General features: G+C 44.7%; 1 protein-coding gene across 2 annotated transcripts in view; it reads right to left on the bottom strand.

The window, feature by feature from the left end:
• Positions 1-26403, bottom strand: part of itga9 (integrin subunit alpha 9) — a 151315-nt gene that overhangs the window by 33374 nt on the left and 91538 nt on the right. For both annotated transcript variants that reach the window (XM_036956146.2, XM_090212956.1), the window contains 3 exons: positions 12934-13086; positions 4298-4374; positions 3434-3581 (listed from right to left, as the gene is read on the bottom strand). In XM_036956146.2, coding sequence (XP_036812041.2) covers positions 3434-3581; positions 4298-4374; positions 12934-13086 — 378 coding nt within the window. The remainder of the gene's footprint in view (positions 1-3433; positions 3582-4297; positions 4375-12933; positions 13087-26403) is intronic.

Below are 26403 nucleotides of genomic sequence, written 5' to 3' on the forward strand. Positions count from 1 at the left end.
CTTGGGCAGAGTGTGGAGACTAGGGCAGAGTGGGGAGACTTGGGCAGAGTGTGGAGACTTGGGCAGAGTGTGGAGACTAGGGCAGAGTGTGGAGACTAGGGCAGAGTGGGGAGACTTGGGCAGAGTGGGGAGACTTGGGCAGAGTGTGGAGACTAGGGCAGAGTGTGGAGACTAGGGCAGAGTGGGGAGACTTGGGCAGAGGGGACTACCAGCTGTTTGATAATCTCTCTCTCTCTCTTCCACACTATCTCTCTCTATCCATTTTTCTGGTCTTTCTTTCTCCATCTCCATCTTCCTCTCTTTTTCATCATCTCTGTCACTCTTTCTCTGGTTGTTTCCTCCTTTTCTCCCTCTGGCCTCCCTCTCTCTCCCATTTTCTCTGGTCTTCTGTAGTCATGAACAGATTCATGTTTGGGATGTTTGGGAAAAATGGCAGACCTCTAATTTTCTTCCCTCTCTTTCCCCTCTTTATTACCCCCTCACCCTCCTTTCCCTCTCTTCTCCACTCGCTCTGGTCTTCCTCCGTCTTCCACGTCTCATGTTAGGATTCTGACAAATGGCAGACCCAGTAAATCTCACTGGGTTTATTTAGGTTGTTTTAGTGTCAGCAGAAGGCTTCAGTGGAGTCGTAGTTTGGTGGGAATTACTTGACCCATGAGACCTATCAGTCCCAAAATATTTCACTCACTACCCCTTGGCAGTTACACTTCAATGTTTGTTGAGATCTTTAAGGTGGAAGCAAAATGGCGGAAGCTCCACCACTAAAATGCTTTTATCTATCCAGACTTTACATATTTTTAAACATTGAATGGTTAGAGCCAGGGGGAAGGTGTAAGGAACGAATTGACGCAAGCTGATAGAGCTTGAAAAATAGGACATGATTAAAATGAGGCTGTATCTTTCACCCTCTGTAGTCTACCTCTTCTATAGTTAAACAACTGTGAATAGAACTCTCTACTTTCTTCTGCTTCATAAAGAACTACAAGCATGATTTACCCTTGATTTACCACCTTTATCTGTACAACAGGTTATGAGGAAGGACATACTCCTTAACCATGAGGTTTCAGTGCCCCTGAAATTCCTGTTAAATCATCACGAGTTCGTAAATGTCCCTCTCACTCCTCCAACCTTCTCCATCTTTCCTGTGGTGCACCTCCCTCCCTCCCTCCCTCCCTCCCTCCCATAGAATAGCTCATCCTGTACTCTAAATAAATACTGATAGTGTTGTTGTTGTTGGCTAAGGATTTTGTGTTTGCAATGTTTTTTTTCTGTTTCTTTAGTTCAGTTCAGAAATGCCACTACCATACGAATTTGGACTTTGATATGAGCTTGCCACAGCAGGACTTGGCAGTCTAAATAACAACACTGCTCTGGTTACATGTCTAGCTCTCAAACCAGTACCACACCAGTACCCTGATGTCAATAGTCAGAACCTCTGCTAAAGGCATTTGGTTCCTTCTTACTTTACTGCAAAAGCCTCTAGCAGAGGTTCTGGCTGTCCCAAACCCCTGACCTGTCATGAGTAACATAAGCTTCCAAAACCCAAACCTGGTGCTACCTTCCCCCCAAAATAAGCCCACCACCCAGCTCCGCCTCATAACCCAGGCTCCTGTGCTTCGGTGTATGCCAGTGTGGCGACAGACCTGGATTCAAATACTATTTGAAATCATTTAAAATACTGGGCTTGATTTGGCGTGCCTAGTGCAATGGAACCAATAGAACAGTCACAAAAGTGACAACCTCACCAATCTGGCACTATAGGCAGGTTAGACCAAACACTCAAAGTATATGAAAGATTTCAAATAGTATTTGAACCCAGGTCTTCTGAACAGTGTGCTGTCTTTTGGCTCCCTGAGAAGTGAGACGATGTTGAGCTTCTGAAACCAATTCACCTCCCTGGTTTTAAGACAGCTCTGGTTGCAAGAACAACAGTGACATCCCCCCCAAAAACACGGAGGGAACGGGAGTTTACGCTCGACTCCACACACACAGACACAGAAAGAAAGAGCCTCATCCGAGAAACGGGAGCCGGGAGCTGACCCTTGCAGAACCATAGCGGAGCAGAGGTAGGTAGTATCAACACCTCTATCTTCAACCAGCATGGAGAAGTAATTACTAAAGTCTCATGCAGTAGTCAGACTAAGGCTGTTGCTGTGTGTGAGAATCGTCCAGACCTAGGTTAAAAAATGATCTGAAATCAAATCAAATACTTTATAATATATACTGTATTAGCTGTGCTTGATTGACATTTCCTTATTCAATCGATCCAATTGAAAAGTCCAGAAAATTCAAACCCCACCCACCTGGCACTCCAGGCAGCCTAAAGCAAATGCTCAAAGTATTTGCAATATTTCAAATAGTATTTAAACCCAGGTCTGACTGTGAGAGACTCCTGTGTCTTCATTTAATATTGTTCCTTTCCTGTCTGTGACTTCCTGGTCCCGCTGGTCCCTCAACCTATTAGCTTCAATCAATCAATCAATCAATCAATCAAATTTATTTTATATAGCCCTTCGTACATCAGCTGATATCTCAAAGTGCTGTACAGAAACCCAGCCTAAAACCCCAAACAGCAAGCAATGCAGGTGAAGAAGCTTCCCAGACAAAGAGAGACTCTGTTACAGGAGGTATCCCAATACTAAACGTCAACCTGAAGTTCATAGTTAATTCAATTAGCCAGGTGAAACTAAAACCCTTAAAATACTATTTGGGCAATACTTGAGTAAAATATTATTGTGCATATGGGTAAAATATTATTGTCTCTCTCACTCTCATCTCTGACATGGCATCTCTCTCAGGTATGATTAGATCTGTTCTGTCCTCCTTCCATACACGTGCACACTTCCCTTCCCTGTACTTGCACTCTACCCTCATGTAATTAAAAGTGATTGAATGCTGGCTCAAATCTGTTTCACGACATAGCACATAGTCACAGTGTTAGGGAGTTGTTGAATGTGGAGTAGTTTTGTTAGGTATTGTGCTCTTGCTAGGGTTAAAATGAAACTTTCCCCCAAAAAACATAGGTTTTCAAGAATTTGCACTTGTTGGATTCCATTTGTAGGATTTCCAGTTGTAGGATTCCCTTTCTGAGTATTCTCTCTTGATTCCAGGAATCTTCCAACAGGGGTTTCTGAAAAACTTGGGAATGTTGGGAAAGTTTCCGGAATTTGGCAACCCTATCTCTTGTTGACATGGTTCGTCTGTCCCTAGTCAATAGTGTATGTGACAGAGTGACAGAAGGTCAGCCAAATTAACTACCTAAACTTGTCTCTCTATGTCTCTCTCTCCTCATAAAGTCTGGCTTCCTCTGTGCTCTCTTTTTTCTCTTCTCTCCTCTCTCTTCCCTCTTCGCCCCTACCTTCTTCTACACAACAGCCTGCACTAACAACAGAACAACAACAACAGAACTACAGAAATAGAACCAACAACCAACCCTCTGCCAGTAGTTGATATAGAAGACCTCTCTGGAGAAGTTGAAGTAGATATTGGTGTCGTAGGCATCGTCCCCTGCGTTGGAGATGGTCACGTTCAGAGAGACGTTCCTCACTCCTCCTAGGGCAAGGTGGGGATGGACGTGGAGCCTGGAGGCAGGAATATAATAGTTAACATTTTATTTGATAGGGAAAGAAACAATTAAAACATTGGGAGGGGTTACTCACTCCTTCCAGGGCAAGGTGGGGACAGACATGGAGCCTAGCAGGATGAGGAATCAGGCATTTCAGTTGATGAACTATTTCAGTTGATGAACTATTTCAGTTAATTAGTGCAGTGCTGATTAACTGCATTTGTTTTCCATTCTCTGGGATCATTATGTATCGTCTCTAATTCAATAAGTAACATGTAGGCCTACTAGCCAGTCTCAAGACTGCCACTGTCTCTTAATGTGTTTTTTTTTATATAGAGACATTACCCTGTGAGGTAGAAGTTATTATCATAACTACAGTGGAGTTATATCAGAGATATTTCACTCTACACACTGAATAACACCCGATTTTGGTTTCCAAACGTACAGACTGCTAATGATTCATACAACAAAGAGGAAAGGAAAAGACCTCCCTCACTAAATATGGAAAAGGCATGGATGGTTTCCAACCACAACGAGAGCCAATGAGGACGCATCATAGTTCCACTGACCACACCCACACCTCCTCAGTGTGTACAGCATGACGTCAGTCAGCTTTCATAGAGTGGTGAGCAGTGGCCAGAAAAGAAGAAACACACACCCATCCGCACAATATCAATGAAGTGAGTGGCCAAACAGAGGAACAGACTCTGTCTGTCTGTCTGTGTTCTTTACCCAGAAAGCAGCAGTTTCCCATGGAGTCTCAGGTCAGCGGCACAGTCATCAGACAGGCAGTTCTTCTCAAACCATGTCTAGAAGAGGAAACATAACAGAGAGAGGGAGTGAGAGAGATCGAGAGGATATTGAGGGAGTGAGAAAGGGAGTGAGAGAGAGAGAGGCCTCACAGTTCCGGTCTGAACACGCGTACACACACACAAACTAGAGGGCAGTGTTGTGTTGTGGTTAATGTGGGATAAATCGACTGACTGGTGAACTGCCATTGCAGCGCCGACGGTCGTGTGTGTGTGTGTGTGTGTGTGTGTGTGTGTGTGTGTGTGTGTGTGTGTGTGTGTGTGTGTGTGTGTGTGTGTGTGTGTGTGTGTGCGCGTGTGGCTACAGGATGGCTAGTCTCCAAGAATCACTTGCTTTATATTAACAGATTTAAATAAATTAAAATTCAGTCTGTCATCCAGAACAGCGCTGTCCATTCGCTTGGTCTGAAGAAACTGAAATACAGTCTGAGCCCCAAATAGAACCCTACTCCTTATGGAGTGCATTGCTTTTGACTACTTTTAAGGGGGGAAAGGGAGCGATTTGGGATGCAGACAGACAGTACAGTGCAGTTGCAGCCCATGAAAGTCCACACAAATAGTTCTGTAAGTATTGAAAGATGCAAAAAGTTGCTAATTCTCCACTTTTTAATGAGCACAAGTGGTGGAAATGGGAGTAGAGGGATGATTATTTAAATGTTGGTAGAGGAGGGTTGGGTGGGGGTAGAGGAGGGGTGGTGGGGTAGAGGAGGGGTGGGGGTAGAGGAGGGGTGGGTGGCGAAGAGGAGGGGTGGGTGGGGTAGAGGAGGGGTGGGGGAAGAGGAGGGGTGGGTGGCGAAGAGGAGGGGTGGGTGGGGTAGAGGAGGGGTGGGGGAAGAGGAGGGGTGAGTGGGGGTAGAGGAGGGGTGGGTGGGGGTAGAGGAGGGGTGGGTGGGGTAGAGGAGGGGTGTGTGGGGGTAGAGGAGGGGTGGGTGGAGGTAGAGGAGGGTGGGTGGGAGTCGAGGAGGGGTGGGTGGGGTAGAGGAGGGGTGGGTGGGGAAGAGGAGGGGTGGGTGTAGAAGAGGGCTGGGTGGGGGTAGAGGAGGGCGGGTGGGGGTAGAGGAGGGGTGGGTGGGGTAGAGGAGGGGTGGGGAAAGAGGAGGGTGAGTGGGGGTAGAGGAGGGGTGGTGGGGTAGAGGAGGGGTGGGGGAAGAGGAGGGGTGAGTGGGGGTAGAGGAGGGGTGGGTGGGGGTAGAGGAGGGGTGGGTGGGGGTAGAGGAGGGGTGGGTGGGGTAGAGGAGGGGTGTGTGGGGGTAGAGGAGGGGTGGGTGGAGGTAGAGGAGGGTGGGTGGGAGTCGAGGAGGGGTGGGTGGGGTAGAGGAGGGGTGGGTGGGGTAGAGGAGGGGTGGGTCGGGGTAGAGGAGGGGTGGGTGTAGAAGAGGGCTGGGTGGGGGTAGAGGAGGGCGGGTGGGGGTAGAGGAGGGGTGGGTGGGGTAGAGGAGGGGTGGGTGGTGGTAGAGGAGAGCGGGTGGGGTAGAGGAGGGGTGGGGAAAGAGGAGGGTGAGTGGGGGTAGAGGAGGGGTGGTGGGGTAGAGGAGGGGTGGGTGGGGGTAGAGGAGGGGTGGTGGGGTAGAGGATGGGTGGGTGGGGGTAGAAAAGGGTGGGTGGGGGTAGAGGAGGGGTGGGTGGGGGTAGAGGAGGGGTGGTTGGTGGTAGAGGAGGGGTGGGTGTAGAGGAGGGCTGGGTGGGGGTAGAGGAGGGCGGATGGGGTAGAGGAGGGCGGATAGGGGTAGAGGAGGGGGCGGATGGGGGTAGAGGAGGGCGGATGGGGTAGAGGAGGGCGGGTGGGGGTAGAGGAGGGGTGGGTGGGGGTAGAGGAGGGGTGGTGGGGTAGAGGAGGGGTGGTGTGGGTAGAGGAGGGCTGGGTGGGGGTAGAGGAGGGCTGGGTGGGGGTAGAGGAGGGATGGTGGGGGTAGAGGAGGGGTGGGTGGGGGTAGAGGAGGGGTGAGTGGGGGTAGAGGAGGGCGGATAGGGGTAGAGGAGGGGGCGGATGGGGGTAGAGGAGGGCGGGTGGGGGTAGAGGAGGGGTGGGTGGGGGTAGAGGAGGGGTGGTGGGGTAGAGGAGGGGTGGTGTGGGTAGAGGAGGGCTGGGTGGGGGTAGAGGAGGGATGGTGGTGTAGAGGAGGGCTGGGTGGGGGTAGAGGAGGTTGGGTGGGGTAGAGGAGGGCGGGTGGGGGTAGAGGAGGGGTGGGTCGGGGTAGAGGAGGGGTGGTTGGTGGTAGAGGAGGGGTGGGTGTAGAGGAGGGCTGGGTGGGGGTAGAGGAGGGCGGATGGGGTAGAGGAGGGCGGATAGGGGTAGAGGAGGGGGCGGATGGGGGTAGAGGAGGGCGGATGGGGTAGAGGAGGGCGGGTGGGGGTAGAGGAGGGGTGGGTGGGGGTAGAGGAGGGATGGTGGTGTAGAGGAGGGCTGGGTGGGGGTAGAGGAGGTTGGGTGGGGTAGAGGAGGGCGGGTGGGGGTAGAGGAGGGGTGGGTCGGGGTAGAGGAGGGGTGGTTGGTGGTAGAGGAGGGGTGGGTGTAGAGGAGGGCTGGGTGGGGGTAGAGGAGGGCGGATGGGGTAGAGGAGGGCGGATAGGGGTAGAGGAGGGGGCGGATGGGGGTAGAGGAGGGCGGATGGGGTAGAGGAGGGCGGGTGGGGGTAGAGGAGGGGTGGGTGGGGGTAGAGGAGGGGTGGTGGGGTAGAGGAGGGGTGGTGTGGGTAGAGGAGGGCTGGGTGGGGGTAGAGGAGGGCTGGGTGGGGGTAGAGGAGGGATGGTGGGGGTAGAGGAGGGGTGGGTGGGGGTAGAGGAGGGGTGAGTGGGGGTAGAGGAGGGCGGATAGGGGTAGAGGAGGGGGCGGATGGGGGTAGAGGAGGGCGGGTGGGGGTAGAGGAGGGGTGGGTGGGGGTAGAGGAGGGGTGGTGGGGTAGAGGAGGGGTGGTGTGGGTAGAGGAGGGCTGGGTGGGGGTAGAGGAGGGATGGTGGTGTAGAGGAGGGCTGGGTGGGGGTAGAGGAGGTTGGGTGGGGTAGAGGAGGGCGGGTGGGGGTAGAGGAGGGGTGGGTCGGGGTAGAGGAGGGGTGGTGTGGGTAGAGGAGGGCTGGGTGGGGGTAGAGGAGGGATGGTGGTGTAGAGGAGGGCTGGGTGGGGGTAGAGGAGGTTGGGGTAGAGGAGGGCGGGTGGGGGTAGAGGAGGGCGGGTGGGGGTAGAGGAGGGGTGGTGGGGGTAGAGGAGGGGTGGTGGGGGTAGAGGAGGGGTGGGTGCTAGAAAAATAAATAAATTCATCAACCTTCCAAATTTCTTTCAAGGAAAGAAAACACAGTGGTAACACCAAGTGGTAACTGAAACCACCTCGTTATAACGATCATTTGAGGTTATTTCTTTGACATTCTTCTGCTGATACAGAGGAAGACGTGACTTTGCTTTCAGGTACCAGGGTTAGAGGATGGATTCTTAAAATATCCCTACAACTTAAAGGAAATTAATATACTGTATATTTAAATTAAACTCTGATAGACTCAGTGATTTTTCAGCATTGAAAAGTCTTGGCTCCAACCACTGCCACGCCTCCGCCACTCCCACTACTACCTAAGCTCCATTTTGATCCAGAATAAAACAATGGTATTGGAGTGATTTCGGGGGGTAAATCAGACCTGGACTCAAATTTGGGTCCAGCGACTGTCAATCAAACACCTTAGCTGTTACACCAAAACTCTTAGTAAGGTTGCTAGTTGTTGTCACTACATTATGTTGTGTGTGAGTATTTCAACCTACGTATAGGCAACACAACAACTGTTACCTCATTCAACCTACGTATAGGCAACACAACAACTGTTACCTCATTCAACCTACATATAGGCAACACAACAACTGTTACCTCATTCAACCTACGTATAGGCAACACAACAACTGTTACCTCATTCAACCTACGTATAGGCAACACAACAACTGTTACCTCATTCAACCTACATATAGGCAACACAACAACTGTTACCTCATTCAACCTACGTATAGGCAACACAACAACTGTTACCTCATTCAACCTACATTTGGCAACACAACAACTGTTACCTCATTCAACCTACATATAGGCAACACAACAACTGTTACCTCATTCAACCTACGTATAGGCAACACAACAACTGTTACCTCATTCAACCTACATTTGGCAACACAACAACTGTTACCTCATTCAACCTACATATAGCCAACACAACAACTGTTACCTCATTCAACCTACATATAGGCAACACAACAACTGTTACCTCATTCAACCTACATATAGGCAACACAACAACTGTTACCTCATTCAACCTACATATAGGCAACACAACAACTGTTACCTCATTCAACCTACATATAGGCAACACAACAACTGTTACCTCATTCAACCTACATATAGGCAACACAACAACTGTTACCTCATTCAACCTACGTATAGGCAACACAACAACTGTTACCTCATTCAACCTACATATAGGCAACACAACAACTGTTACCTCATTCAACCTACATATAGGCAACACAACAACTGTTACCTCATTCAACCTACATATAGGCAACACAACAACTGTTACCTCATTCAACCTACGTATAGGCAACACAACAACTGTTACCTCATTCAACCTACATATAGGCAACACAACAACTGTTACCTCATTCAACCTACATATAGGCAACACAACAACTGTTACCTCATTCAACCTACGTATAGGCAACACAACAACTGTTACCTCATTCAACCTACGTATAGGCAACACAACAACTGTTACCTCATTCAACCTACATATAGGCAACACAACAACTGTTACCTCATTCAACCTACGTATAGGCAACACAACAACTGTTACCTCATTCAACCTACATTTGGCAACACAACAACTGTTACCTCATTCAACCTACATATAGGCAACACAACAACTGTTACCTCATTCAACCTACGTATAGGCAACACAACAACTGTTACCTCATTCAACCTACATTTGGCAACACAACAACTGTTACCTCATTCAACCTACATATAGCCAACACAACAACTGTTACCTCATTCAACCTACATATAGGCAACACAACAACTGTTACCTCATTCAACCTACATATAGGCAACACAACAACTGTTACCTCATTCAACCTACATATAGGCAACACAACAACTGTTACCTCATTCAACCTACATATAGGCAACACAACAACTGTTACCTCATTCAACCTACATATAGGCAACACAACAACTGTTACCTCATTCAACCTACATATAGGCAACACAACAACTGTTACCTCATTCAACCTACATATAGGCAACACAACAACTGTTACCTCATTCAACCTACATATAGGCAACACAACAACTGTTACCTCATTCAACCTACATATAGGCAACACAACAACTGTTACCTCATTCAACCTACATATAGGCAACACAACAACTGTTACCTCATTCAACCTACATATAGGCAACACAACAACTGTTACCTCATTCAACCTACATATAGGCAACACAACAACTGTTACCTCATTCAACCTACATATAGGCAACACAACAACTGTTACCTCATTCAACCTACATATAGGCAACACAACAACTGTTACCTCATTCAACCTACATATAGGCAACACAACAACTGTAGCCTGTTATCTCAATCAACAGACATATAGGTAGTGGTGTTAAGTACTTAAGTGAAAATACTTGAAAGTACTACTTAAGTCATTTTTGGGGTTATCTGTACTTTACTTTTACTTCACTACATTCCTAAAGAAAATATTTTACTTTTTGCTCCATACATTTTCCCTGACACCCAAAATTACTCGTTACATTTTGAATGCTTAGAAGGACATGAAAATGGTCTAATTCAAACATTTGTGATTTGTTTCAGGAAACTAGGTGGATGTTGCGTGCCATTTGAACTTAAACTTTAAAAAGAAAAAAAATGAAAAAATGTTTTTTGTTTGTTCAAAATGCCTTCTGTAACATGTGAACTTTCATGTGCCTTAATATCAAACTTGTATGCCATCTGTCAATATGAATAAAATCGTTAAACTATGAGCCTTGCTGGTTTAGCCACAGAAAAAGTCAGCAACCTTCCCGCTAGCCATGATTGGCTTAGATAATGAGTGGGTTGGACATGCTGAGAGATGTGTTCGGATTGGTCTGCTATGTAGCATGCTTCTGTTTATTTGAGCTGGTCAGTATGTGTAGGTAACCCTTTCTAACGTGGCTTTTTTAGAAAGATATCACGTAGTAGAGCTGCATAAGTGTTGCTCTCCACTTTCTGGAGGACCAAGTTTTGAAATCAGTGGAAGTAGAGTATGATAGTTAAGGAGATGGAGAAAACACCTGTCTCAGGTTTACATCTTCAAACTAAGGGCAACCTCGGCATCCGTGATAGGGAGAAGCCTACATCCATGTATAACGGTTTAGATAGTCTAGCTAGCAAAATGTTCAGATATTATACGTGTCAGGAAGACATTTAATTTCAAGTTAGTGTACTGTTAACTAGTTAGCGAACATTAGCTGGCTGGCTCGCTAGCCAATGTGACATGCATGATCTGTGTAGTAATATTATACATATCTCAGAGCCATTTGCTTTACTAGTTTAGCATAATGTTAGCTAGCTAACATTGAACCTGGTTGTTTAGCGACCTGCAGATTCATGCAGGGTAATAACGTCATGAGTTGTGATTATGGTCCATTGTTTAGCTAGCTACATATCTTAAAAAAAGACTCCAATATCCAAGTAAATATTTCAATAGAATATTTCAATAGAATGTTCATGATGTCACTGCGACATCTGCTGATAGACGTAGCTGGTAAATTTGTTATGAATATCTACTCTGATTTCAGAGTACTCTCGTCTGAGTACTTCGCACCCACTACACCAAGAACGTTACAAGAACGTTACACATCTGGTTTGCTTAATCTAAGGAATTTGAAAGAATTTAGACTTTTACTGTTGATGCTTAAGTATATTTGAGCAATTACATTTACTTTTGATAGTTAAGTATATAGTTAACTATGTGGTGGCAGGTAGCCTAGTGGTTAGAGCATTGGACTTGTAACCGAAAGATTGTAAGCTCGAATCCCTGAGCTGACAAGGTAAAAATCTGTCGTTCTGCACCAGAACAAGGCAGTTAACCCACTGTTCCTAGGCCATCATTGAAAATAAGAATTTGTTCTTAATTGACTTGCCTATTTAAATAAGGGTAAAATATATATATATATATTTGAAACCAAATACATTAGACATTAACCAAATACATACTACTACTCATGTAGTATTTTACTGGGCAATTTTCACTTTTAATTTAATAATTTTCTGTTAAGGTATCTTTTACTCAAGTATGACATTTGGGTACTTTTTCCACCACTGCATACTGGCAACACAACTGAAGCCTGTTTCCTCATTCAACGTACATACAGGCAACACAACAACTGAAGCCTGTTTCCTCATTCAACGTACATACAGGCAACACAACTGAAGCCTGTTTCCTCATTCAACGTACATACATGCAACACAACAACTGAAGCCTGTTTCCTCATTCAACGTACATACAGGCAACACAACTGAAGCCTGTTTCCTCATTCAACGTACATACAGGCAACACAACAACTGAAGCCTGTTTCCTCATTCAACGTACATACAGGCAACACAACTGAAGCCTGTTTCCTCATTCAACGTACATACATGCAACACAACAACTGAAGCCTGTTTCCTCATTCAACATACATACATACATGAAACACAACAACTGAAGCCTGTTTCCTCATTCAACGTACATACAGGCAACACAACAACTGAAGCCTGTTTCCTCATTCAACGTACATACATGCAACACAACAACTGAAGCCTGTTTCCTCATTCAACGTACATACAGGCAACACAACAACTGAAGCCTGTTTCCTCATTCAACGTACATACAGGCAACACAACAACTGAAGCCTGTTTCCTCATTCAACGTACATACAGGCAACACAACAACTGAAGCCTGTTTCCTCATTCAACGTACATACAGGCAACACAACAACTGAAGCCTGTTTCCTCATTCAACGTACATACAGGCAACACAACAACTGAAGCCTGTGTCCTCATTCAACGTACATACAGGCAACACAACAACTGAAGCCTGTGTCCTCATTCAACGTACATACAGGCAACACAACAACTGAAGCCTGTTACCTCATTCAACGTACATACAGGCAACACAACAACTGAAGCCTGTTACCTCATTCAACGTACATACAGGCAACACAACAACTGAAGCCTGTTTCCTCATTCAACGTACATACAGGCAACACAACAACTGAAGCCTGTTTCCTCATTCAACGTACATACAGGCAACACAACAACTGAAGCCTGTTACCTCATTCAACGTACATACAGGCAACACAACAACTGAAGCCTGTTTCCTCATTCAACGTACATACAGGCAACACAACAACTGAAGCCTGTTTCCTCATTCAACGTACATACAGGCAACACAACAACTGAAGCCTGTTACCTCATTCAACGTACATACAGGCAACACAACAACTGAAGCCTGTTTCCTCATTCAACGTACATACAGGCAACACAACAACTGTAGAATGTTACCTCATTCTTTGCTGCTATCTTGTCTCCTTTCTTCCAGCGTAGTACAGGTGTGAGAGCAGGCAGGTCATTGTCAAGATGTCCATCCACCACATGCTTCCCCAGGGTGTAGGCCACTTCAAAGGTGATGGCTGTGAACACGTCTTTCACGTCCTTCTGCAGAGAGACAGAGAGAAACAAAATGGCTGTTCAAACACAATGTAATCTCGGAATCCAGAACCAAATCTTAAATGCTCGGTTTGTCATGAGAAAATAGCTAAATGTTACCACCTAGAAAATAAATGCCTTTATCTTATGTTACCATCTGAACCTCTGAGTGGTTTTAAAATAGTTTCCTCCTGCTCTCTAGCAATCTCAACATGGACAGAGCCACCCAAACATCCGGACTGGATCCTAGGTTCAGAAAAACACTCATGCCAACCTGAACTGTTCTGGCTCAGATATTTTCTCCACACATTCTCCTTTTCTGCTTGGATCCAGCAACTGTGGTGGATGCGTAACCAGAGCAGCCCAGTACAGCTCAGCCCAGTACAGCTCAGCCCAGTACAGCTCAGCCCAGCTCAGCTCAGTACAGCTCAGCCCAGCTCAGCTCAGTACAGCTCAGCTCAGCTCAGTACAGCTCAGCTCAGCCCAGTACAGCTCAGCCCAGCTCAGCTCAGCTCAGCACAGCTCAGCCCAGCTCAGTACAGCTCAGCTCAGCCCAGCTCAGCTCAGCTCAGTACAGTTCAGCTCAGCTCAGCTCAGTACAGCTCAGCTCAGCCCAGCTCAGCACAGCTCAGCTCAGTACAGCTCAGCTCAGCCCAGTACAGCTCAGCCCAGCCCAGCTCAGCTCAGTACAGCTCAGCTCAGCTCAGCTCAGCTCAGTACAGCTCAGCTCAGCTCAGCCCAGTACAGCTCAGCCCAGCTCAGCTCAGCCCAGTACAGCTCAGCCCAGCTCAGCTCAGCTCAGCTCAGTAGTGTGAAGAAGGTAAAATGTAATACATTTCATAATAAACACCTGGCATTGCATTGGCCTGTGCTCTACACTATCTTTTTCACTGTGAGGCCACACAACCTGAGAGAACCATAGAGAAAGTGTTCCTTTTGGCACGGGACTTGGAAACAAAAAGCTCCTCAATATGATCAAACCCTACATCCTCATTAGAGAATACTGTTGGAAAGGGGACACGAGAAAATCACATCTTTCTCGCTTTTCTTTCATCTATCTCTCCTGTCCATTACACTTCACTCACTCTGTTCTTTGAAGAGCTAGAGACTCTCTGATGGTGATGGGTTTGGCTCCATCGTCCTGTCTCGTACTACCAACAGACCGGGAAAACTATCACAAGCTGAGGCTTAACAGAAAACAAGTGTTTATCTTTGCCCCATACTAGTGTCTGGCAGCTTGGAGCCAAACCCCTTATGTAAACACAGATGGGTTCACTTTCTTTTTCTTTCCGGTGGGGGGTCTCTCTCTCCATCTCTCTCCATCCGTCTCTCTCTCAATTTCCATTCTTTTATCGCTCCATTTTACACTGTTCGTCAACCCACCCACCCCCATCCTCTTCAGGTCATTTAGGAGGGCTGAAGTTCTGTCTGGTTGGATTAACACATTAGCCCACACATACTGAAACACACACACACACTGACATCCTCTGTGGAGAGGTGACTGTCTGCTACCTAGCAACTTGAGAGAGTTATGGCAGGAAAGAGGAACAGTGTTATAATGAGTAGGACATGAATGGACAGAAACAGGCCTGGTTACAGGGCTTATTCCTCCATGGGGAGGGATACAATAATCAACAGAAACAGGCCTGGTTGCAGGGCTTATTCCTCCATGGGGAGGGATACAATAATCAACAGAAACAGGCCTGGTTGCAGGGCTTATTCCTCCATGGGGAGGGATACTATAATCAACAGAAACAGGCCTGGTTACAGAGCTTATTCCTCCATGGGGAGGGATACAATAATCAACAGAAACAAGCCTGGTTGCAGGGCTTATTCCTCCATGGGGAGGGATACAATAATCAACAGAAACAGGCCTGGTTACAGGGCTTATTCCTCCATGGGAGGGATACAATAATCAACAGAAACAGGCCTGGTTACAGGGCTTATTCCTCCATGGGGAGGGATACAATAATCAACAGAAACAGGCCTGGTTACAGGGCTTATTCCTCCATGGGGAGGGATACTATAATCACAGAAACAGGCCTGGTTACAGGGCTTATTCCTCCATGGGAGGGATACAATACTGCAGCCCGTCCCCATGATCGCCATGAGTCAAATTGTAAAATTCACAAAACGTTTTTGTGAATTATCCTCTTAGTAGTATAGCTTATGGGGAGGGATACAGCGTTTCCGCCGCCATGGGGAGGGATACAATAATCAACAGAAACAGGCCTGGTTACAGGGCTTATTCCTCCATGGGAGGGATACAATAATCAACAGAAACAGGCCTGGTTACAGGGCTTATTCCTCCATGGGAGGGATACAATAATCAACAGAAACAGGCCTGGTTACATGGCTTATTCCTCCATGGGGAGGGATACAATAATCAACAGAAACAGGCCTGGTTACATGGCTTATTCCTCCATGGGGAGGGATACAATAATCAACAGAAACAGGCCTGGTTACAGGGCTTATTCCTCCATGGGAGGGATACAATAATCAACAGAAACAGGCCTGGTTACAGGGCTTATTCCTCCATGGGGAGGGATACAATAATCAACAGAAACAGGCCTGGTTACAGGGCTTATTCCTCCATGGGGAGGGATACAATAATCAACAGAAACAGGCCTGGTTACAGGGCTTATTCCTCCATGGGGAGGGATACAATAATCAACAGAAACAGGCCTGGTTATAGGGCTTATTCCTCCATGGGAGGGATACAATAATCAACAGAAACAGGCCTGGTTACAGGGCTTATTCCTCCATGGGAGGGATACAATAATCAACAGAAACAGGCCTGGTTATAGGGCTTATTCCTCCATGGGGAGGGATACTATAATCACAGAAACAGGCCTGGTTACAGGGCTTATTCCTCCATGGGGAGGGATACTATAATCACAGAAACAGGCCTGGTTACAGGGCTTATTCCTCCATGGGAGGGATACAATACTGCAGCCCGTCCCCATGATCGCCATGAGTCAAATTGTAAAATTCACAAAACGTTTTTGTGAATTATCCTCTTAGTAGTATAGCTTACTTTGTCAAGCTTCTAGTAACGCACAGACAGAAATATACCAAGATATGCAGTCTTCTTACTGTGCTTTATCTGCTTTACTGTTTGTGATTGAATAAGTTTGCTAATTATGTCATTGTACTGTATGATTGAAGTATTTCTTTGTTAAATGTCACATTAAACAGAACACATATATCATTGAATATATACTGAACAAAAATAAAGGCAACATACAACAAACAATATCTAAGATTTTACTAAGTTACAGTTCATATAGGGAAATCATTCCATTTAAATGAATTAAGCCCTAATCTATGGATTTCACAAGACAAATACCTTTTTAAAAAAAGTAGGGGTGTGGAACACAAAACCAGTCAGTATCTGGTGTTACCACCATTTGTCTCATGCAACACAACACATCTCCTTCTCATAGAGTTGAATTGGTAGGAACTGGAACACGCTGTCGTACACATCAATCCAAAGCATCCCAAACATGCCAACGGGTGAAACGTCTGGTGAGTATGCAGGCCATGGAGGAACTGGGACATTTTCAGCTTCCAGGAATTGTGTACAGATCCTTGCGATACGAGGTGATGGCGGCGGAAACGCTGACATCTGTTCACAACGTTGACATCAGCAAACCGCTCTCCCACACGACGCCATACACGTGGTCTGCGGTTGTGAGGCCGGTTAGACATACTGCCAAATTCTTTAAAACGACTTTGGAGGCAGCTTATGTTAAATTAATATTCAATTCTCTGGCAACAGCTCTGGTGGGCATAACTGCAGTCAGCATGCCAATTGAATGCTCCCTCGAAACTTGAGAAATCTGTGGCATTTTGTTATGTGACAAAACTGCTCATTTTAGAGTGGCCTTTTATTGTCCCCATCACGAGGTGCACCTGTGTAATGATCATGCCGTTTAAATCAACTTCTTGATATTCCACACCTGTCAGGTGGATGGATTATCTTGGTAAAGAAGAAATGCTCACTAAAATGGATGTAAACAAATTTGTGCACAAAATCAGAGAATCCTTGGGATCTTTTATTTTAGCTCATGAAACATGCGACGAACTCTTCACATGTTGTGTTTATATTTTTGTTCAGTGTAATTTGATGGGTTTTGTTCCCAACCTTCCATATACTAAACAATGGGGACGAGCACCTCCCCATCGAGGAGGCTGAAGTGGAGCTTCAAGTTCCTTGGTGTCCAAATCACTAAGGACTTAAAATGGCCCTCATACGTGCATATTCGTGAAGAACCTCCGCCTCAGGAGGTTGAAAAGATTTGGCCTGGGCTACATCTGAGTTGATCCTTCTATTTTATTTATTTACATTTTTGCACTGTCTCTATGCACCCTCACAGGACTCTACACACTGACAATACAACACACACACGCACTTCACTTGCTCACACGCACACACATTTATACTGACTCTACACTCATGCACCCACTCACATACAATCATCATATACGCTGCTACTACTCTGTTTATCATATATCCTGATGCCTAGTCACCTTACCCCTGTACATATCTACCCCTCTCACTCCACTGGAACTGGAACTGACCCTGTATGTACTACGGTTACGTACTTCCTCACGTCTTTTTGCTCTACCTTAAGTTATTTTTAGTATTACACTGTTATTGATTACTGCATTATTGGGGTTAGAGCTTGGAAGAAAGGCATTTCCCTGTACTTGTTCACGTGACATCAGAACTTGAAACACACAGCATGGACGTACACTACCGTTCAAAAGTTTGGGGTCACTAAGAAATGTCCTTGTTTTTGAAAGAAAAGCACATTTTTTGTCCATTAAAATAACATCAAATTGATCAGAAATACAGTGTAGACATTGGTAAGGTTGTAGATGAAGAGGCGACTCTGGAATGCTGGCCTACTAGGCAGAGTTGCAAAGAAAAAGCAGTATCTCAGACTGGCCAGTAAAAAGAAAAGATTAAGATGGGCAAAAGAACACAGACACTGGACAGAGGAACTCTGCCTAGTAGGCCAGCATCCCTGAGTCACCTCTTCATCTATAACATTAACAATGTCTACACTGTATTTCTGATCAAAGTGATGTTATTTTAATGGACAATTTTTAAACAAGGACATTTCTAAATGACTCCAAACCTTTGAACAGTAGTGTATGCACACGCATAAACACGCATGCAGGCATAAACACGCACGCAGGCATAAACACACACACACACGCATAAACACGCACGCAGGCATAAACCCGAACGCAGGCATAAACACGCACGCAGGCATAAACCCCAGCACGCAGGCATAAACCCCAGCACGCAGGCATAAACCCCAGCATGCAGGCATAAACCCGAACGCAGGCATAAACACGCACGCAGGCATAAACACACACACACGCATAAACACGCACGCACGCATAAACACACACACACGCATAAACACGCACACAGGTCGTGTACTGTTTGAGAGAGGGGCTGGCCTTTCAAATTCCCAGTGGTGTTTAGAGCTAAATGCTTCAAATAGCCCCTGTCCAGTGGCCTCTGAGTGAACCTACCTCCAGGGACCAGTCAGCCACAGGCCAGTGTCCCCACATTCAGCTGCAGCCCAGCACTCCAACACTAAAGGACTTAAATGGAGTTGTTGCAAAACATTCAACACAACTAGTGTTTGTTGTGTGAACTCTTGGAATTCTAAATGCCCTTTAAGTAAGTAGGGAAATAAAGAGTTGTAGTCCCTGGTAGCCATTAGGACCTTCATTAAACAACAACTTAGACTAGTTTAGAGGTCTTTCCACTAGATCTTGTCAAACAGAGACTGTTTTATTGTGGGAGACGGAGACAGAGCCAGGGTCCCAAATGGCACCTTCTTCCTTATACAGTATAGTACACTACTATAAGACCTGGTCAAAAGTAGTGCACTATATAGGGAATAGGGTGCCATTTGGAATGGAACCACTTCCCAAACCCAGAGTCAGGAACAGAACTTTGCCTGGCTGGATTCTGAGAAAGAGCAGCAGGACTCACATCACATCCCCCTTTATATTAGGAAACAGTGGAGGTCATTGGTAAGCCTTCTTTGGCCCAAGCTTTTATCAGGCAGTTATTACTGTTTGCCATACCACCCCACCTCGACCCCTGCCTCCCAAGCCCCCCCCCCCCCCCCCCCCCCCCCACCCCCCCCCCAGCCCTAGTTCCAGGCTCCTACCTCACCCCGACCCCCCAGCCTCCTACCACAGCCTTTCAAACCCAGCTCCCCAACCCTACATAGTCCACTACTCCAGCCTCCCACCCCAGCTCCAGCTCCCTCCCAGTGCTGCTGTTAACTCCTGTATTTATAGAACACAGGAGTTACTGAGCTCCAACTGAAACTGAGACCTACTGGGCGTTAACAGACTGTTGCCTTTAATTGTGTCAATGGAATGTACCCACACAACAACTGGTCCTTACATACAGGTACCGGTCACAGACACACACTAACACACATACACACCAAGGGCACACACACCGGTCACAGCGCTGCACACACACACACGAGAGACAGCATGGCAACAGGTCACTCTATAATGAAAGGCTGCCATTGTATGAACCAACACTCGTTTGTACTCAGACGCCTCAGGGAGGGTCTGTTTTGTTCAATTGTGCTTTTTCACATCGGACGGAACACAAGCACTGATGGAGAATGAGTTGTTCTTGAGAATGAGTTTCTGTTCTATAGAATGAGTTTCTGTTCTTTAGAGTTTATGTTCTTAAGAATGAGTTTCTGTTCTATAGCATGAGTTTCTGTTCTATATAATGAGATTCTGTTCTATATAATGAGATTCTGTTCTATATAATGAGATTCTGTTCTTTAGAGTTTGTTCTTTAGAATGACTTTCTGTTCTATAGAATTAGTTTCTGTTCTATAGAATGAGTTTCTGTTCTTTAGAATGAGTTTCTGTTCTTTAGAATGAGTTTCTGTTCTTAGAATGAGTTTCTGTTCTTGGAATGAGTTTCTGTTGTATAGAATGAGTTTCTGTTCTTTAGAATGAGTTTCTGTTGTATGGAATGAGTTTCTGTTCTATAGAATCCGTTTCTGTTCTATAGAATCCGTTTCTGTTCTATAGAATCCGTTTCTGTTCTATAGAATCCGTTTCTGTTCTTTAGAACGAGTTTCTGTTCTATAGAATTAGTTTCTGTTCTATAGAATGAGTTTCTGATCTATAGAATGAGTTTCTGTTCTATAGAATGAGTTTCTGTTCTTTAGAACGAGTTTATGTTCTTTAGAACGAGTTTCTGTTCTATAGAATGAGTTTCTGTTCTATAGAACGAGTTTCTGTTCTATAGAATGAGTTTCTGTTCTATAGAATGAGTTTCTGTTCTATAGAATGAGTTTCTGTTCTTTAGAACGAGTTTCTGTTCTATAGAATGAGTTTCTGTTCTATAGAATGAGTTTCTGTTCTTTAGAACGAGTTTCTGTTCTGTAGAATGAGTTTCTGTTCTATAGAATGAGTTTCTGTTCTTTAGAACGAGTTTCTGTTCTATAGAATGAGTTTCTGTTCTATAGAATGAGTTTCTGTTCTATAGAATGAGTTTCTGTTCTTTAGAACGAGTTTCTGTTCTATAGAATGAGTTTCTGTTCTTTAGAACGAGTTTCTGTTCTATATAATGAGTTTCTGTTCTATAGAATGAGTTTCTGTTCTATAGAATGAGTTTCTGTTCTATAGAATGAGTTTCTGTTCTTTAGAACGAGTTTCTGTTCTTTAGAACGAGTTTCTGTTCTATAGAATGAGTTTCTGTTCTATAGAATGAGTTTCTGTTCTTTAGAATGAGTTTCTGTTCTTTAGAACATATTATTAGAATAAAAAGTTACGACAGTCATCAAGGAAAGCTTCAACTCATAAATACACAGTCATAAAACAGAGAGAGAGTTTAAAGATAGAGGGGTTCATGTGACATACCGGTTCACGTTTATCCCCAGCAAGAGATTGAAAGGAGGAGAGAGGAAGAGAGAGCGAGAGAAAGAGACCGTTTGAGTGAGTGAGAGGGAGGGAGGGAGGATACATTGCCAATAAACCAGGGTCCATGTCCCCTAGCTCAACATCAGGCACTACTCTGTGTTTAGTTGTCATTTGGATTTTTGTCACTTAAACTACCTTTCTTCGTCATCTGACAAGTTGATCTACCATCCAGTTGTTTACAATATAGGCCTACTTACAATATATACTGAACAAAAACAAACGCAACAATTTCAACTATTTTACTGAGTTACAGTTCATATAAGGAAATCAGTCAATTGAAATAAATTCATTAGGCCCTTATCTATAGAATTCACATGACTGGGCAGGGGCTCCTATAACTATAAACTACTTGTAATTTGACTATGTTTCATGGCATTTCAATCAACCTGGGAGCAATTCTCAGGCAGTATATATAGCTTTATTTTTGTTTTCAGTTTGATAACACTGGACAAAATGCCTACTTAGGATACTGACAATTTGCTACTCTTTACTGTAGTTTAAGGATTGTTATACCGGAACTATTTACCCACACAGGCACAGCAGCCTAAGCCCGGGAACTTCTCTCACACACTCACTCACATGCAGTGGCGGATTTAGGTATAGGCGACATGGGCAGCCGCTGAGGGCGGCACGGAGCACCCGCCCCAAAAAATCTGAAAGGTGGCATTTGCGTGATCTGTTTTCTATCGCTCATTTGCACATCACGTCAATGATATCAGGTCACCGTGTGGGACAATTAACCTTGTCGGAGTAGGCACCCTGATTCTAGTTTGTAAACTAGGCAGGCTACTGCCTGCAAAAGTTTCCCACTCAGAAGTACAAGATGGGGAGGGGGGTAGGTTGACCTCACGTCTCCCCACTAGAAGCCCAAGGTAGGGGGAGTGGGGGAATCTATCAAACAGCGCACCTCTAACTTTGTACAGTACTAACGCAATTAGTCAAATCAGTCACACTACGAAATGCTACCAAATAAACCACAATTCATTCATAATACTGTGAGTACATAGTTTCACAGACATATTGTTGGGGGGGGGGGGCGGGGTTTGCCCAGGGAGCCATACAAGCTAGAACCGCCACTGCTCACATGCATATCTGATCAGCAAGATGGCAGCACCCCAAGCCTCCCCTTCATGTTCTCACTCTCCCTCTCTCCGTCACAGTGGGTGCGGGGAGGATGATGTCAGCCTTTTCAAAGCTCTGATCCTCTCTCGCTCTCTCCCTATCACACACACAACTTCCTTTAAAGCCTTTAAAGGGCAGAGCAAGGGAATTGCATATTTGAGTTGATGTATTATTTATTTCTGGCCTACAATTCAGCTCGTTTCTAATGAATAGTAGTAACTGGTTTCAATTCAAATACATCTTTAGGAGATGGGTTTCCAGACCAGATTCAACATGCTTAAAATCATGCTTAATGGAGATTCAACATTGAAAGCACTTCATATTCCAGGAGTAGGCTTAATATTGGTTAAAACAAACCTACAAGAACAGCTGGAGAAACTGAAGAAGTAAATATCTCCACGGTGATCTTGTGAATGGGGTTAGTGGAAATAAACTGAGTGATTCATGGGACTCACTCCCTCTGAGGTGCTAAAGAAGATCGACACTATTTGAAATATCTCATGACAAGTATTTCCGTTAACAACTTGCACATATGGGGGACATACGTTAGTTAAGCATCTTATCTGGCTTCGTCTTCCCATTGCCTCCCAGAGGAGTGAGGCAAGAGTCAGACCATTCCTGACCTGGCCCAGGCCAGTCTTAAGTTCTTTACCAGATATCTACCCAGGCCAGACCTGGGTTCAAATACTATTTTGAATATTTTAACTACTTTCAATATTTCCTTCAGCCTGCCTCAGTATGCCAGATGTGAGGGATTTGCACCTTTTTAACATGTCTATTGGTTCCATCAGCCAGGCAAGCTCAATCAAGCCAAACTAAAGTATTTCAAATGATTTCAAATAGTATTTGAAGCCAGGTCTGCTACAGGTTCCTGGTGAGGCTAGGACAGGCTTCAGCTGGTCCCAATCCTCATATGGAACCAATATAATACAGTCCCTAAAGGAAAGGACATGATTGGTGGGGAAGCTTGAAGGGATAATAGTGTGGTAGTGGTGGACGAGAAAGAAGAGAAGGAGATGTTCCTCTTCTCAAAATGAAAGTCTACGAGTGAAGCAGGCTTTTATCATGACTTGCCAATACTGCTAAATGGATTGACAATAATCATACCTTTCAACATCAGCCACCAAACATTTTTTCCTTCCAGATATTAGTTTGAATGTTAAAAGTTATATTAGGCACCATCCCTGACACAGACCCTTACTCTACCCTTCTACTTCAGTAGACTCAGCCAGGAGAGAATAGCTGAGTCTACTCTGGCATGGTGTTAGAAGTAGAGGTGGAAACATTTCTCAGATCACACTCCAGGTTTACGCACCAACTTGAACCCCATAATAATTCACGGATGGGTTCTCATTCTTGATGTATGACTCTGTGTACAGAAGCACTTTGTTTTCACCAAACAAATCATACTGACGAACAACGGATTTTTCACTGGATAGATGTCATGCCAACACACACACTCCTGTCGAAATGCGATGCCATCCCATTTTATCTGGTATTTCCAGTGCTTATCTTTATAGCTGATAGGTTTAATGTCCATACATGACATTTAGTTATCCTAGTGTACATAATGGCTAATGTTACTGTACATGACAGGTCATCTTTTAAATGATGATAAGAAAACTAACATACTCCATACTCATTGATCAATAGTTCAAATGAAAAGCAATAGTCTCTCTCAAGTTGATATGCACGTTTCTCCTCCTTTCAAACCACTGGGCTTTTGTGTCTGTGATATTTGTTGTGACAACAAGGAGCATTAAAGATAAATATAAGATACGTTCTGACCTCTAGTTGATGTTAAATATCATGGGTGCTGCTGTAACTGTTTTACCATAGCAAGATAAACAAACAAAACTCTGTCCCAAATGGCACCCGATTCCGTACAGTTGTAGGATCTTAATTTGATCACTCTTCTGTTGCTGAGAATTTGCAAACTTGTATTGTATTCAAGGTTTAAAAAGGCTTCCAAAGTTTGTAATTGAATCTTTAAAATGTCAGACTTGATTTGCTTTAACGAAAAATGTATCACCCCCTACAAAAATGTTCCATTAACAATAATCCATATAATCATTCACATTTCCTGTTGCTGCAGTATTATTTTCCTGCTGTAGAAAACTGGATCAAATTAAGATCCTACAAGAAGTGAAATTCTTTTGAGCAGAGCCCTATTGGCCATGGTCAAAAGTACTTGGGTACTAATGGGGTACTATTTGGAACCTATCCTCTGCTTGGACGAAGAAGGGCATTAGAAGGGAACGTTGGAAGTGAGCACTTTAGAGCAGTGTTTCTTAAAGATGGGTTGGGACCCAAAGTGTGCCCTGGACATGTGAGAGGAGGGTCGTGAGTTATGAGAATACATCTACAATCACACACTCGTAGGTAGGATGATTTGGGTCACGGAAGGACGGTCAATGTTTCATTTGGGTCTCGAACCGAAAAGGTTTGAAGAGCAACTTTCATGAAAAAAAAAACGTGTTAATTGAAAACCAGATGTTTTAAGCTTAGTTATAGTCAAAAACGTAAATTCTGGTCTTCGTTTTGACAGTTGTTGAAAAGTGATATATTTTAGTTGTAAATGTAGCTCTTTTTGCCCCTAGTGGTTCAACTACCATTGAAATTGTGATGTAGAGGCCCACAGATTTCTAACTCTGAAAAGTGAAAGCATACCTGTGAGAGGGGTCCCCCTGGGAGTAGTTGTAGGTTTGTATACAGTATCAAAGACCAATCTGTGAGTTAATTTGACCATTGGAAAAAGAGCTACTGCGTAAATACTGCAATGCGGGTTGGATTGAATTGAGCCCTTAATTTTCATTTTCAAGGTAATGATTGCACTTTTCTTCCCAACACAATACTGTGATAAATGTGAGTCCACATTTCATATATTTATTTTGCACCCAATGGGGAATTGGAATAGTGGCAATAGGAACTCGGCACCTTACCACTGTGTGTTAACTGTCCAGAACTGTATTTGCTCGCAATGCACATCATTTGATTATCAGAGCGTGCCAGTGGACTTCTGGTAAGTATGCTTTAGTGAGAAAGTGTTGGGATCAGGTGCAACTACATTAACCCACCTCCAAAATGAAAAAGTATGAGCAATTCCCCCCACTCACAACTTCTCACCTGAATGCATTGTTTGTATTTTTAAGTGAAGGGGTTGGGCAAAGGATGAAATTGGGGCTGAGAGTTACCCTTTAAGAACCCCTGCTTTAGAGGAATATAACTTCAACAGCAGGAACATGTACCATCTGTGTGTGTGTGTGTGTGTGTGCGCGTTCAACAGGAAACGTGAACCATCTGTGAAGTTGTCCCAGGAGGCTAGTCCAGCATACAGAACTATCTACCTCCCACTCTTGACACAACAAGACATAACATTCCGTCACAACACACACACAAACGTATGCATGCAAGTACGCGCACAAACTCCATTCGAAATCCGAGCATAGAAAGCCTCCCCCCACAAACATCGCACATCACTAAGTAACCTACCTAACACTACCCTTTCTAAAGCAACGGCCCCTGGGCTCATCACAGCAGTGGTTCCCATTAGGGACTATTGTATGGTTGCGTCCCAAACGGCACCCTATTCCCTAGTGCACTACTTCCGGCCAAAAGCTGTGCACTATGTAGGGAATAGGGTGTCATTTGGGACGCATTTATACAATAGTCCCTAATGGGAACCACTGCTGTGATGAGCCCAGGGGCAGTATGTATCAACCATCTCAGAGTAGGTGTGCTGATCTATGATCAAATAACATTTTATTGGTCACATACACGTGATTAGCAGATGTTATTGTGGGTGTAGCGAAATGCTTGTGCATCTGGCTCCGACAGTGCATTAATATCTAACAAGTAATATCTAACAAATTACACAACATATACCCAATACACACAAATCTAAGTAAAAATTAATTAAGACTATATACACATATGGACGAGCGATGTCAGAGCGGAGCGGACTAAGATACAGTAAAATAGTAAAGAATACAGTATATACAGTGCCTTGCGAAAGTATTCTGCCCCCTTGAACTTTGCGACCTTTTGCCACATTTCAGGCTTCAAACATAAAGATATAAAACTGTATTTTTTTGTGAAGAATCAACAACAAGTGGGACACAATCATGAAGTGGAACGACATTTATTGGATATTTCAAACTTTTTTAACAAATCAAAAACTGAAAAATTGGGCGTGCAAAATTATTCAGC

Source organism: Oncorhynchus mykiss, chromosome 20, assembly GCF_057628025.1.
Source record: "Oncorhynchus mykiss isolate SJ-2025 chromosome 20, ASM5762802v1, whole genome shotgun sequence".
Classification (NCBI taxonomy): Eukaryota; Metazoa; Chordata; class Actinopteri; order Salmoniformes; family Salmonidae; genus Oncorhynchus; species Oncorhynchus mykiss.